General features: G+C 46.4%; 1 protein-coding gene across 1 annotated transcript; it reads right to left on the bottom strand.

The window, feature by feature from the left end:
- Window positions 1-1,579: 1,579 nt before the first annotated feature.
- ENC1 (ectodermal-neural cortex 1 (with BTB domain)) lies at window positions 1,580-13,795 on the bottom strand. The gene is made up of 3 exons (XM_012721939.1): window positions 13,451-13,795; window positions 8,166-9,976; window positions 1,580-4,143 (listed from the first exon to the last, which is right to left on the bottom strand). Exon 2 carries the CDS (start codon window positions 9,961-9,963, stop codon window positions 8,194-8,196), a length of 1,770 nt encoding a protein of 589 aa, XP_012577393.1. The 5' UTR covers window positions 9,964-9,976; window positions 13,451-13,795; the 3' UTR covers window positions 1,580-4,143; window positions 8,166-8,193.
- Window positions 13,796-15,971: the final 2,176 nt, after the last annotated feature.

Below are 15,971 nucleotides of genomic sequence, written 5' to 3'. Positions count from 1 at the left end.
TGGATCAGTGAGGCTAATGTTTAAAACAACTTTTTGATTATCCACTATTAACACACCTGGTACAGTTGTGTGATGTCTGTTTTTCCTTTCATCCATACTAACAAAATCACATTTCTGGGGATGGCAACATGCCCCCCAAGAGTGGATTGCTCCCTGTTCTTTCTTTGGAAATTCATGTGAACTAGTTTTGGCCACAGAGTGGTCACTGTCTCACAGGTGATACTTTTGGGAAAACTGTTACTGCCCCCAGAATGCACAAGCCATTTGCCCTTTGTCCCTACCTTTGCAGATTGGAAAGCACCTGGAATAGGATGAGATACAGTTGTCCTCTTGCAAGGCTGTGCTCAGGATGGCAGAGCAGGTTAGAAAAATACCTGACCTCAGATGGACTTGTAGGGGGGCCACCCCAGCCTTGGTCTGCCAACCTCCATGGTGGTTAAACCTCCATAGCCAAATTTCTACCACATGCAGCCCAAGGCAATCACAACAAATACAGTCACCTTTGGGGGTCATCTGAATGTCTAAATAAAATGAAATTCCCAAGTGAATGAAAATTAAGAATTTGAAGTATCTTCTTTTCTCCCTCCATCTCCCCAAGCTGATAAAGAAGCCCAGTGGATTAAAGGTCAGTTACCAAGTATCTCTACAGGAATCATTCTCAAACCTTCAGAAGATTTACACTTTTTCTGAATATCCAAGCCCCATGGCATGACTCCTAAGGGGTCACTTTCTTGTCATATAGTGTCACCAACAGGTTTTCTATGGGTCATCAGCACTGTGTGCTTGAGGACTCAGAAGCTTGCTGTCCGGGGCTGGCTCTGGACCAGCCTGCCCACTGTGGAACTGAATGATTCCTCTGTAAACCTTCTGGCATCTTGGTCAAAGTCCAACAGTTGTAATTGCCTACTTGTGAGCGCTCCTAGAATTCTACGTAGGTATATTTATTTTCTATTAAAAAAAAATTATGCCCAGTGTTACTCTGTATATTAAAACAAGGGAATCAACCCAAGTGATAAATGAGCATTTTGCTGAGACACGAGGCCATCACTGGTGGGGAGGGGTGATTTCCGGATGTCATCTGGCTTTACTTTGAGGTGGTTGGGATAGTGGCATTTCACTTGGGAGCAGCTAAGGGCATCAGAGGGTTAAAGTTGTGCTTTTGTGCCATTCCAGGGGAATTATATCCATTTACTTCTACTCACTTTCAATAATTTCTAAGGAAGTGTGAGTTGAAAAGAGGACCGAACTTCCTTCTCATCACTTTCCTATCAAAATACAACCCACATGAGCACAAAAACATTCAAGTATGAAGTATGCTGTCTTCATACTGCATGACACATGACTTTTTCTATTCTAAGCTACAAGTAACCCATGACTGATGTACTTTGCTTAAAGAACTAGTCTAAGAGGTGAAAAATCTTATTTATTGTGCAAAAATATGTTCATAAGTGTATGTCACCCAAAAGTGAAATAAGACATTCAGAAAATATTTTAAATGACTGTCCTTTTGATAAAACCTGAGAAGGTCCAGGATTTCAGTTCCTAAAATTATATATTAAAAAAATGACGTAACACACAATGAAGAGAAAATCTCTAATAATTTATTTGACCTTCAGTTTCACATTGTGAAAAAAAAATAAGTTTTACAAAACCTCAAAAACATAGTAGTAGCAAACAAATACATGTGAACATGAAAACTTTACTTCTTCAACTTACACAGAGTTTTGTACGTGAACCACATAGTCAATAGCCAAGAGAGGGATATTATTCAGCTCTAATCACTCTTATTCAGACAGGTGTCAAGCCCAGAGAAAAGGGGGCTACACAATTATACCAGAAGTGGAAGGCTGCCCTTTGTTATCTGTTTCCACAGCAACCAGTCCATAGAATAAGAAGAACCTTCTCTGTCTTATGCCAAGTTTCTGTGTGCACTGTGCTGTGAATTGTATTTGCTTCAAAGTGTGGGACGTTTCACAGGGCGAGAATGGTCAAGTAGTGAGCCCAAATGCCTACATCAATTCAAAAAGCGGGAGTCCAGAAAGTTCCCTGCGGCTGGGGGCCCACCCCTGACCATGGCTCCCTCTTGCTCACACACAGTAATTAACAGAGGATTCAAGGACAGACCACAACTTTGAAACAGCTGCAGAAAACTCACCCTGCTTTTAGAAGCCAGTGACACACACTCATCTGGCAGATTTGCATCATAAACTATAGAGCTGCAACTGCTACAATGTAACACCGACTGCTACCAGGGCACAATCAGACATTTGCATTGCTTAGAACACAGCTAGGAGAAGGACAGACTGATCTTTTTTCTTCTTCCAACGGTTTTTTTTTTTTTTTTTTTGGTCCAACTACATAGCCCACTTACTCATGGCATAGACAGACATGGACAATTTGCCTAAAGTATTCCGATGGAGAGAAATGTTAAGGATTTATCTGTTGTTAGACAATATAAACACACTCACAATGTAAAAGGTTTTTTTTTTATCAGCCTTAAACCCTATTTTCTAAAATACAGTAATGTGAGAAACATTGACAAAAGCAGTGCAAGTTGCAAACGTTGGTCTTGCCCAGACGCCGCTGAAGAAGCACCTACTTGAGTTTACCACTAATACCTATTACAGCACAGGTTTTAGTAAACGAGCACTCGAACTAGCAAAGAATGTATTCACAACTGACTCCCAACCATCCTGGAAAACCTCTCAGTGGGGGCTACTGCTGATAGATCTTTGGTGTGTCAAGGCCAAACTGGGCTACTTTTGTGCACCAAAGAGTGATTTTACAGCCTTACCTAAGGGCGAGCATTCAAGTATACTTTGCACCAATGTGAATGTCATCTTGGAGAACTTCTAGTATTTACCCAATCAGACAAAAAGAATGGAGAGCAATGAGTCCAGGCCAAAGACTTCCAGTGAGTGAATTGATTTACTCAGTGATAACTTGTTTTTCCCATTCACCGCAGTTGTGTGGCAAAGCATGCTCATAGGGTAATAAATAGATAAATAAATTAGCTTTGGACAATGCCTTCACCTGTGCCCTATATACAGAACGACTCCCTAGCATTTTCCAGGATTTCAGGATATTAAACCAAGAAAAAGACTGCAAAGCAATTTGGTCCTTTCCAAATTACAGTAGCTGAGACTGAATTCGGTAAAACAGACAGGAAGGAGAAAGGCAGAAGGAAGCCTCCCTTCACCCCATCAACCATCAGCATGATCACAGCCCAGAAAACCCCATTAAAAGTGGGTGAGTCTAAGAAAAGTGACCTCCATGCATTTTCTATGTCTAGGATGTAATTTACATTTCTGTTTTGTAACCCTTCCCTGTCTTGACATTTGCAAAATCCCCCCTCCCAACCCACCCTCCAGTTATATTCCAATTGTCATTCAAAAGTTTTCATTCTGTGCCGCAAAGCACATCAACAGTCACAAAAAGTGCAAAACACACAACCATTCACGCACGTCCATACACGTGAAGACAACTGTAAGCATTGTTTCAGCATGCAGGCATCAACAATAAATAGCTAAATCTATCACAGACTTAACAGCCAAGGGAAAGTTTTTAGTCCCTTATAAATAGAAAAGAACATCTACCAAATGGCTACCCACAACTCCCCATTGTTCAGCAACCTTCCTGGGGAGCACAGCCCCTTAGAGATTCATGGAGAGTCCAGTGATCCTGGCTCTGCAGTTCCCCTTCAGGCCCCATGACTGGGCTTTCACTCTCCAACAGCAGCTGGTGTGGAGGCTTCAAGCTTGCTCCTCAGAGAGAGGTGACAACCATTTCAAATTTTACACATAAGTGGTGGAGCCCATGGAAATCAAGTGCTGAATGATGGTACAGTAAGGGAAAAGGTCCAGCTTTTCTCTCCTTTAAGGGGCTGATTAACGCTGACATTAATCCACAATTACAAGACAAGGACTAGATCACAGGTTCATTCATTCATATTTAAACCATGTGCTACTTGTACTGAAAATCCCACCCCACCCCCACCCCTTCCTTCATGTCCAGTTCCATCATTTACAAGGTGCAGCAGATTGTAATGCAGTCTCGTAGCAACTTCTTTTTCTTCTTTCTCTTTGTTAATTTGGCCTCTCCAGAGAAGAAATCTCATCTTGTCTCACTTAGTGATGGAGTAATCTGAAAAACAGAAAAAGGAAAGAACCGTTAATAGCCTCAAAATCTGAAAGAGAAAGAAACTGACTCAGGAGAAAGCTGATCAGCACTGCTCCTCACCATCTTAACTAGCTGTCCAGTAGCAACTGTGCGAACACTTATTCCTTTAAGTCACATGTATGTGTGCACACAGGTGGTCAGCCCAAGAGAAACAATGGTGTCCACAGTTCACTCCTTGCCTAAACAGGTGTATGTTCAAATTCAAACCCTGTATGTGCTCCAATGAAGTGCCATCTTTTGCTTCCACCATTCATTATCCCTCTCCATGATAAGCGCTCACCAGCGGATTGAAAGAGATTCCTGCACAGACCCTCCTTGGCCCACTTATCATAAAGGATTCCAGATTCAATGAATTCACCAAACAGGAGGCAGACATACTAATCCTCTTATTTAAATGCACCTCTGCTATTCATTAATGCAGAAATCAGTCTTGTTTCCTTTCATGTGCCGGCATATCGGGCCTCACAGCCTAAGGCTGGAGTTTGTCCTCTAAGTTCATCAGTCCACACTCGGAAGACAACAGCTGTGATGTGTAGTGTTGTTATGGACAGAACCTACCAACATCTGACGTGAAAATAAACTCTAGTTCCCTCCCCATGAGGCACACACACTCCGTGCCTGGCAATCCTCACACGACTCATCCTTCCCACAGGCAAACTAATCTACTTTTGTACAGGGAGATGAAGAAGGCCCTTGTGCCTCTCACACACTCACCCTGTCTGTTCACGCAGCACACTTCCAGTCCTCCCCTAGAAATCTGCTTCCCTACGGCTAGAACTCTGAGCACAGACAAAGGGAACTGAAGGACCTCTCCGTACTTGCACTGATTCTTCTCGCTTTTGTATGTTCAGAAGTCTGATTCATTTCATTAGTTGTTTCTTTTGGCAGTTTCACTGCAGTGATTCAAGCTTTCAAGGCATTCCTTAGACTACCGTGTCATCCCCCAGCCCTACCTCCTTGTAACCTATATATCAACATTAGGCCAAAAGAATGTATCTTGTAATAATAAGAATTTTCAAGATGTTGCCTAGTCCAAATCAAAAGAAAAAAAAAAAGTCAGGAATAACCCCAAAAAGGAAGGAAAAAAACAAGAAACAAAGCCAATCAAAACCCAAATGCTGTTAAGTTGGGATCACAGAGCACCAGGAAAATGCAGAGTCATCAAAAGGAATATCCTTTTGTCTTCCCTCCCACTGACAGACCAGCCGGAGACAGTTAAAACCTCTTTGCTTTTAGAGCCAGGGAAACTTTTTAACAATGTACTAATTCATTTAGCACCTACAGTTGGAGACCAGAGCTGTCACACCGAGAAGTCTATGCAATTTAAAGTGATACCTACATAGCACTTCTTTTAAGTCACTCCATCTAGCTGACATGTTTTCTCACTATCTTGTATGTAGTAAACTTTAGAAATGTAAACGGAATCCTGTGGTTCAGGCTACAGTGTCATCCCCCAGCCCTGCTTCCTGATCGCCTACCAGAAACTGCAGGACTGGCCTACCAGAAACTGCAGGACTGGCTTTGATCAGGCTCAACCGCTGGCAGAAAGGAAGCGAACCTAGTCCTGTTGCTGTGTTTGACTCTCTGACTGGTAGCAGGAAGGGCAGCCAGCAAGGATGTTGTTCCTCATAGACCCTAACACTTTATTGGCTCTGTTTCAAAGGGACCGGAAGTATGTGATTAGGTTCAAATGCCCTGGGTGGGGGAATTCAAGTGTTTGCCAACGTACTCTAGGCTGAGAAAAGAGGCACCAAAAATGAAGTATAAAGATGAGAATCAGATAATAACCAAAGAAATCTCATTTTCCTACCACACACCAAGCTAATTCCAGTGGAAGCTAAAGTCCAAATTGAAGAGAGAAAAAATTAAAAATAAACTAGGAATATTGAACACTTAAGACGAGCCGAGCACTAGGGTAAGTCTTTACAACCTTTTCTTTCCTCATTTATCAGCTCACACAAGTAAACTGGGGTATGTCTTGAGGGTAGCATAATTCAAATCGCTCAATTGGCAGGGGTGCAATTTGAAGTCCAGGAAGGTTCAGACTTCACAGGTTAGAATCAGCACCACAACACACTGGGGGTCTCTTTCTGCCTCAGTTTCCTTATGTTGCTTCAAAGATACCAGACAGTCTACCAATTAATTACCAGTTTGATGTACTGCCACCATCACCGGCAATTTTTCTGACTCCTCTATGCAAATACAGTCAGTTGTGAACTAACACCCAACTCAGTGGGCTGTTAATTGATGCTTTTGCCTAGAAGGTTCTTTAACCTGCTTGTGAGTTGAGTCATACATTCATATCACAAATGAAATAACCACTTCCAGAGCATTTGTTTATTCAGGATTACCGAGATGCCAGCAAGGCTGCAAAAACCAGTTTGGTGTGCAATGATGTTCAGGAGGTTGCTGACTGTTCCTGCTCTTCTGAGGGAGCTTTTAGTCCAAGAAAATGATAGTGCTAGGCACTACTCACTGTAACAGGCTAGAGGAGATAACTGAAGAAATGAAGAAAAAAATACAAAGATTCAATTGGAAAATGAGGTCAGTGTTTGAGTATTTTAAAACAAACAAACAAGAGATGAAGAGAGCAAAGACAACTGTACTAAGACCTCATTATGAGTAGCTTGCCACCACTTAGGGTTCCTTTTTTCCTTTGCAAGTCCCCTTCAAAGGTGTGAAACTTACTAAGGGAAACAGAGACATGTTCTAATGAGTTACTGCTCACTGTGGTTCCTCCTAAGCTGAGTTTTTCTTCTTTTATTATTAGTACTAAACCTATGAATCACCAAACAAATCGACACATTCCATGTGCTCCCTGCTCCACTTAAACGTGCCCAAGTGATTCCAGAGGCCAGTCCTAAGAATGCTTCACAGCAGCAAAGCCACCATTAGCTCTGCGAACACTGAACTGTGTAGATCTATTAATTATTTGGGCCAGGAGCATTATATCCTCGTAAGTACATAAGACAACCATTATGCACTCAGATATATGGCACAGAAACACAACTTTTGTTAGCCTTGACAATGGGGCCGGCCTGACTAACTCTGAAAGGCTTGCTGTACAGGCACTTTCGATGGCACAGTGTATCCACACGTCAACACATTTATCCAATGCAGGTGCAACTTTTTACAATGACTGACCTACATTTCCCTTTAAAGTCAATAAATGCGCTAAAGGGGGCTATTTGGAGGGAAAATTTTAATAAGCTAATAAACCATTTTAGGCAGAATAAACTAGGGACAAATTTAAGTATTCACTTTCTTAAACCCATCTTCATTCCAGAAAGTGTTCCCCAGGAAACTGAATTTGAATATCAACAAACACCTCCTGGGGTGCTACCCTGCTGAAACTAAGTCTATGGAGTGGCAGCTCAGCATGATGTTCAAGTGCTGCTGCTCTGGGTTGATTTCTTGACCAGGCTACCACCTGCCAAGCTCTATGACCTTGGGCAACTTACTTGACCTCTGTGTGCACCAGCTTTTTTCATCTATAAAGTGCTCTAGTAATATCTCACAAGATTGTTGTAAGGGTTAAATGAAATGACCCACGTGAAACACACAGCCTAGCTCCAGGCACAGAGGGAGGGCTCAGGAGACATTAGCTGGCTTTAACACAGGTCAGGGACTCTGAACTTGGCTGTGCATTAGAATCATTGCAAAACTTTGCAAAAACACTTATGTCTGGGCCCCACCCAGACCAAATGAAGCCATGTCTCTGGAATGGGCAGTTTTTGCAAAACTCCTCAGCAGATTCTATAAAAGTGTTGACCCACTGGCTTATATTAAAGCAGGGAAGGAGAGTGTGGCAGCTGGGGGTCCATACAAATGTTTAAATTCTGGGGGTGCCAAGTCTATCACTTTAATAGTTTCTGTAGTGCTTGTACAGCATAGGTTATAAGGATCAGGTCTCACTCCACGTAGGCATTTACACAGCTGGCTTAATTATATGCACACTTCTACAGACAGCTCAACTGACTTCTTACCTCATGCTCACTCTTTAGGAAGTGAGGTTTACGAAGGCAGGTGTTTCCAGGTGCTGACAAATGCAGTAGGAATCAGCGAGTAGGGGACTGTGGTTATGCTGTTCCACACATCTAGTGTCGGATCATAGCAGTCCAAAGTTTTGCACCGCTGAATGCCAAAATAGCCTCCTACCACGTAGAGTTTGTTTCCGGAGGCCACAGCGTGGCAGCTCATGCGTTTTGCCGTCACATCTCCCACTTTGGTCCACTGGTAAGTCTCACTGTTGAATTTATAAGCAGAGCAGGCGGAGAACTCTGTATCTCCCCCCATAATGAAAATCTGGTTGCCCAGCACAGCTGCCGCTGTGTAACGCCAGGGCTGGGGACAGGTGGCCGGGACCGTCCACCTGTTTTCACATTGATCGTAACACTGAACCTTCGGGAGCTTGTCATGACTGACGCTGGTACCTCCGAAAGCAAACAACTTGAGTTTGGCACTCACTACTGCGGCATTGCTAACGCCTTCACGGAGAGGGGCCACCATGGTCCATTTGTTGGTTGTGGGGTCATAATGTTCTACTTGCTTTAGTGAGACTGAGGGGGAAGCCGGGAGGCAGCCAGTTGCAGCTGTGTGCCCCCCGACCACATACAGGCAGTGCTTCAGTTCAGCAGAGCCATGGCCAAACCTGGCCACCAGCATGGGGGCAGCTTTGGACCACTCTTCGTGCAGGGTATCGTATACCCAGACATCTTTCGAGACTCCATTTTCAGACCCTCGCCCCCCCGTAATGTACACTTTACAGCCAATCGCGCATGCACTGAACTCTTTTCTTGGACTGGGAATGTCAGCCTTGGGAATGATTTCTTTGGCCTTCTGGTCGACCAGGTACAGCTTGTCACACATGAAAGTCTGTCCTCCCAAGAGGAACAGGGCGTGGCCAGTTTTCCGAGGCCGCGCACAGAGGCTGGTCACAACTCCGTCGTTCTGCAGGATTTTCAGTTTGCACCTGATGGCCTCCTCCACAATCTCCTTGCTCTTTCTCTGCTTGGTGATGAGTTCCTCCATGGCCACATTCTCCATAAGATAGATGGCTGGCAAGAGAGCCAGCCTCACAGTCTGCAACAGCTCTGGGAGGTAGCAGTAGCGCTTCTTCAGGTCATAGCTGATCCAGTTAATTGCAGACTCGTACACAAGCCTTTCATCTTCTGTCTCCAGCTCTTCACTGGACAGGAGCTGCACTACCATGTCCTGGGGCAGCTGGAGGAAATCTTCGTTCTTCCTAATAGTTTGAAAGTTGCTGAGACACATTCTCCAGGAGAGTTCGTACAGTTTTGTGCACTGGTGAGCATCGGACAGTAGCAACATGCCCAGGCAGTTGGTAGGATGCAGGTTTTTTTCCAGAAACTCTGCACATGCATCCCGGATGTCTTGAAACTCTAGCATGTCGCCAGCTTCCAGGAGCGATTCTGCATTTTCTTCATTGATGATGACCCGGGAGGAGTAGGCGTAGTCAAGAAGCAGCTCTAAAACCTCCGGGTGGATGGAGTTGTCAAAGTTGACTTCGCTGTCCTGGCTCTCTTTCAGGCCGCCACTGAACATAGCTTCAAAGTAGCGGCTGCAAGCAGCCAGCACTGCCCGGTGACAAGGGAAGGTCCTGTTTCCAGCATGGAGAAGGACATCGGTAAAGAGCCGCTGTTGGCGCAAAAGGTTCAAGTGAGTGAGGACGCTGTCAGCGTAGGAAGACTTGTGGAACAGATAGATGTTAATGGAGCCGCTGCTGGCCCGGGACTTGCGGTTCTCATGCACACTGACTGACATTTTGTTTCCACTCCTAAAAAAACAAAACAAAACAAAACAAAAGCCATTGAAGGTGATGCTTCTGCTGTTCAGAACAGCAGCACAAAAGCAACAATAAGTCTGGACTGAGAAAACAACAAGGAAAACAGTAACCCTGTGAGGACTGCCTGCTGACGTTCTAAATAATGGCCAGAGTCAATTACCTATAAGGAAAGGCATTTACTGTAACACTGTTGAGCCATTTCAGCTAAACAGTTTAAAAAAAAAAAATCACTGCTCAAAAGCAGGTTCGTCTTGGAAAACCTGATTGCCAACTTTCGGAATATTGAAGTCCTTGAGAATATAAGTCAGCAAAGTCAAGAGGAGCTAAGTCTTATTCTCACAGCTCTGTCCTTGTCCAGCTGATTCACTGCAGGTCACTTAAAATGCCAGGCCTCCAGCTCTCATAATGCCAGGGAGGGCCTGGCTTTAATACCCTATGCAGCATAAAGCCATGTGTAAAACAAACACCTACTAATTAATTCCATTAAGGATTTCTTTGCTAAGATCCGGTCTCCCTGCATACAGAGTAATAGGAAATGTAACATTAAAATCACAAGCCTCCACCAACTACGGCAATGATCAGATTTTGATTTTTCACGTTACAGATCATTTCAAGCCAGACAGCTCTGCTGCTACAGAGTCCTGAAAGTCCCAATATAAACATTACCATATATTGATCAGCAGGCTTTAGAGAACACAGAATAGATTCTGGCATAATCACTACTCAGCTTTCTTGCTCTGGACTCTTTCCAAAATGAGGATTTGAGTAGATAAAAGGAGTATTTTGAGTAGCATGCACATGAGTTCTATTTCTCTGTTCTTTCTGCTTTCTATCAAAATTTTTGGAAAAACAGTTGCAAGAACAAAGGCTCTATCCACCCCTCTTTTGATTAAATAGTGTATCAACCGGGTCCATTCTTGTATACCTGCATACGGTGGCACCTGCATACGGTGGCACCTGCATGTAGGAAGTTCAAAATGCAAACTGCTTCATCCTAGTAGTAAGGTGTGTGTGTGTGTGTGTGTTGCCAGTCATTGTTAATTTAAAGCCACATTAGATTTGCTAACTGAAGTGTTTTCTTCAGTATCTAAACTGAAGCAATAGCAGACTTAATTCTATCTTAGGCATTCTCCAATAAGAAATCTGTGAGCTAAATATATAGGAAATACCTATCACTCATCTTCCAGAATTCAACCACAAGCTTCTGTTTCTTTTTTACTGACTCCTTTGGGTTATTTAAAAAAATAAAGCCTCCTACCTGCCTGTCAAAAGACTTCTAAGGAAGATGTTTACCCCAGGAAGGTAACAGTATCTGTTCCAAACCCAGAACAGCCAGTCCTTAAAACACAGCTGAAAGCCACGGGCTCCTTTTTCTCAACTATTCAGATATTCATTTTTTAAGTTATACTTGGGAATTAATAATAAAGGTAAAGAAGTGATTTACCACATTCAAGAAATAGATACTGAACTGTACTGACTGCTGAGACTCCCAACAAAACAACAAAGCAGGTGTCTAGCTTGCCTTTGACCTGGAGGACACATACCATTAGGTGATGCAACTTGTTTTCCTTTATTTTTGGAATGTAACTTTCTGTTATGAGTAAACAAGACTTAGTGGAAGAAAGTAAGCAACAAAGTACCGAGGTCCTGCTCTTAGGAAGGCTTTACAAAGACCCCTTGGTCTCCACAATAATTTAGGAATGACAACTGGAGAGGGGTCAAGCTTCACCCCCACCTTAAACAAAGCCTCCGCAGTCCTGTGCATTGTAACCAATGTCCAAAGCACAGGAACACCAAGCAGGAGCTTATGTGAAGCCCCAGGTTTCCCACATGTTAAAACAGACCAGCATCCCTGATGCCCTTGCACTGTGGCTGTCATTGAATTAGTCTATTCAATTTGCAGTACTCTGGGAGATTTTAAGCCAAAACTTAAAAAAATATATACATGGTCCCATGCCTAATTAGACCCTTGTAAAACTTTCAAATGAATACCTACATTTTTAGTTAATGTTTCCAAAATAGGCTCAACAGCTGCACATTCAGGCAGAATCACACCAGCCCAGAAACGAGTTTCCCTGAACATTAGATTCTGGATGGTGTAAAACAAACATTCACAACTAGGCTTCTTGCACTTAAGAAAACAGTTTGTTTAGAAGACCTTAGGATATAGTATCTGCATCTCTCTGCATCCTGCGTACGTTACAACATTTCCCAGGTTGGCCTATAAAGTCAGAAGGAAGAGTCCAATCTGTCTTCTGGGAGACCATCCAGATGAAGAAGCAGGTCACTGTTAAAATTCAACACTCTTGCAGCAATATTTGATCAGAATTAAAAAAAAAAAAAGGTAATCCCGGAAAACGACTTGCTTTCTAGTTTAAAATCATGCAAACACCAAAATATCAGCAGAAGCAATTTATTTATACAGTGGCTAAACACACCTTCAACATAAAAATGAATCATCCTGGCATTTTCCAAGCCCCCAGAGAAATAACATCTGCATGCCAAGAGGCAGAAAAATGCACACATATACTTAACCTGCCCTACAAAGAAGACTGAGAAAAGGGCTGCTATTACTAGGAACATCAAAAGGTCTTCTATAGTTACAGTAACTTCAGTTCACTTAAAGCTTCTTATACATGTCTCTCTGCTTCCAATACTTAGCATCCCCTTCCACTTTTACAGATTTTGAACTTGATCGCGACACATCCAAAGGAGAAAGTCCGGGTAGTTTCTCCAGAATTTGTGCAGTCTATAACAATGGCACATTATAAAGAGCTTTAACCAGAAAAGCATTTGCCATGCAGTCCTCTTTAACACTTGAATCACTCTACACGCTGGCTATCTATGCCTGTGAAGAGGGCGACACCAACCTGCGTGCCAAACAAGTTCAATGGTTCATCTCCACCCCGCCCACCCATTCCGACCTTCCAAACTAATAATGTAATAATACCAAATCCCCCCAAAGTGCACGAGAACCCCCCCCTTTTTTTTTCTTTCTGAAGCTGTATTTCATTCATTCCCCAAACACATTTCGCCGCAGTGAAATGTGCTCTCGAGAGCGGATGTCTGCGCGCGGTCCCAACAGCCCCCAGGGCCGAGTAGGGAGAAACGTGGGCCAGCAATTCCGCGCTCTCAGTTCTCGGGACTGCTAGACACACAACCTCAGGAAAGCGCGACTTCGCGCAGAGTCGATCGTCTGTCCCCTGACTCTGTTCTTCATTCTCCTAGCCATTCGTCCCGGCGGTGAGGGGAAATCCCTCTGAAACCAGCAGTGGAACAACTGCAGCGGGCACAGAACCCTCTGCCCCAGGAACAGCTCCCTTCACCACCGCCCTCCCCCGCGACTGGGTCGGAGGTACCGGGCCCGGAGAAGACGCGGAACCCTGGGGAACACAACCCAGCAGGTCAAGGAGCCCCCGAAACCCGCGCCGATCGCAACAGGTCCCGGTCAGTGGGGAAACTTACAGCGGCGGCGACCGGCCTCCGCGCACGATCAGCTGGGTTTCTGCCGGGGTCACCGAGTGGGGCGGCGGCGAAGCGAGCGTCTCAGCACCGGGGAGCGGCGGCGACTGCCCGGGCGAAAGGAGCGCGCATGGGGCGTCAGGCAGGAGAGGAGCGCACCCTGGGCGCTGCTTCGCGGGCCAGCGACTGCTGGCTGTTCGCGGGTCTCAAGCCACCGACTCTATGCCGGCGAGCCGCGGAGCGTCTCCCGGAGCGCGACTCGGGGCAGGCGAGCCAGCCGGCGGCTGCAGACGCCGCGCGAGGAGGCGGGCGGTGCGCTCGGGGGAGGGAGCTTGAAAGCGCCGTGCGCGCCGGCAGCCGCCTGGCGTCTCTGCTCGGTCTCCACAGCGCCACCGCCGCGCCGCCTCCTCTCTGGCTGCGGGAGCAGTCTGCGCCCGGCTGCCGAGCGCCGGGCTATAAACGGCGCGTCTGGAAGGAGGAGGGAGGAGAAGGGAGGGAGGAGGAGGGAGGAGATCGCGTACGCAGAGTGACACAGGGAGGGGGGCCGGCAGCGCGTGAAAGCTGCCGGCGAGGGGGGCGGCGGAGCGGGGGGCGGGAGAGGAAACGGAGGGGAAGGAGAGGCGCTGGGGAAGAGCTTGCTGGGGAGCTGATCGTGAGAGGAAGCGGGGGAGGGGAGCTGGGAGAGTGGAGACAAAGCGAACGCCAATGGCAGTTGCAGCCCACGGGGGTCGCGAACGTACAAGTTTCCCGGGGTCGGCGTGGCAGCGCTACTCCAGCCCGGCCAGGTGACCGGATCGCCACGCCAAGGGGCCGTCCGCGGGGGAGCGCAGTGCCAGCTGTGCGCTCAGCAAAGCCAGAACCTGGAAGATGCTTAGGAAAGGGTGGCAAGGGGCGTGCTGGCGCCTGCGGCTCGAGCTCTGGCCGCGCACCCCCGCGCGGGGTGAAACACCTGGAAGGGGCGCAGAGGCCAGGAGGGGCACGATTCGGGACTCTCCGGGATACTGCAGGTTGGCAAAGTCAGGTCGGAGGGTTTCTCACTGGCGAGGGGCCAGTCAGACTCGACCCCAGGCTCTTCTCCGTGTCCCCCTCTTCTCCCCCCACACCCTGGCAGATGCGACACCCACCGCGGGACTCTGCCCCACGCTGGCCAGCGCGGGCCGCGGCCGGGCGCTGTCCGGCCCGGCGCGTACCACGTGCTTAGCAGCCAATCGCCTCAGCCGCTTGATTCAAAGCGAAAAGCTCAAAGGGGCGGCCAGGCCGCCTCCTATCGGTAATGATAAAGCTCCAGTCGCCCTGCCCTTCCTTTCTATTACCGCTCGGTTGTATTACTTTGAGCTTGCAAAGGAATGGCCGGGCACACCCAGGTTGGACGCGCCGCGTGCCGCAGGAAAGGAAGGCGATTCGAAAATAATCTCGCATGATGATCACTATTACGAAACCTATTTTTGACCTTTGCACTAAGACTTGTCTTTCCACCAAGGCTAAACAGCCTGTTTGTTTTTATTGGGTGTTTGGGATAAAATCTATGAATGAACTCTAGAGTCTACCGGTCCAGCCCAGTTGTGTTACAGATTAGAAAAGCGAGGCCCAGGAAATGGGAGTTGTCAGCTTGAGGTCCTGTGCAGCCTGTTAGCAGCTCCCCAGCCCTGCAGTTCCAGTGGGGGTCCACACCGCAGCTTCCCCCAGTTACCGCTCGTCCCAGCTTTCTTTTAAATAGCAGATGCAGAGATGGTTTGAACAAGCTAAGGAGGATCCGCCTGACTTTCCCAGAGTCCAGAGAGAGCTGAAAGCGACTATGGAGGTTCTTAGTTCCAATTCCTTGGGTATCGGCCCTGAGAAAGTTCTCTCCTTGCAAACAAAGAAAAACAGTGCCCTCTGAAGTCCTTTGTTAGCATTAACTCCTCAGTCTAACCGTGAGCCTAACAAATCTGTTTCATATTTGAATTTTTATGCAGTGTCTGCTTCACAAAGTCAGAGGCGGCTGCATCAATTTATAGTAAGAACCACCACTGCAGATTCTGGGGCCCTCAAGAGGAGAGGAGCTCTGTGAGACCCTGCGCCTTAAAAAAGGTAGATAAGGGCCCTCCCTGGTGGCGTAGCAAGTTAAAGCACAGCACTGAGAAGCTTAAGCCAGTTCCGCATGAGTTCGATTCCCACCTGCCCCGGAGGTGACCACATGGTGTGGCAGACCTCTCCTGACCCGCCCGCTGCTCTCCTCAGCAGTGTACTTCGTAGATCTGCCTGTTCTGCTCCCCACTCTGTCTCTGGTGAAGCCTCTCGCCGCCCCTGAGCCTCTGGCCTGTACCCCAGTTCTGTATGCACAAATAAATAAATCTTTTTTTTTTTTTAAAGGTAGATAAATTGACTGGAGACCAAAGGAGAGGGAGCTCTCTAGACACCACGATAGGTTCGAAGAGAGAAGTGGAAAAGTGCCCTGTGGCCCCGATGTCTTTATAAAGCATGTCCTGTCAAGTGCAAGATGTGGGGGGAGTGGACGGGACAGACTCACATGCCTCTGGGTTGT

The sequence above is a fragment of the Condylura cristata genome, unplaced genomic scaffold (assembly GCF_000260355.1).
Source record: "Condylura cristata isolate star-nosed mole 26May11 unplaced genomic scaffold, ConCri1.0 scaffold00007, whole genome shotgun sequence".
Lineage (NCBI taxonomy): Eukaryota > Metazoa > Chordata > Mammalia > Eulipotyphla > Talpidae > Condylura > Condylura cristata.
The sequence above is the reverse complement of the archived record's forward strand: the minus strand, read 5'-3'. Positions and strand labels throughout refer to the sequence as shown.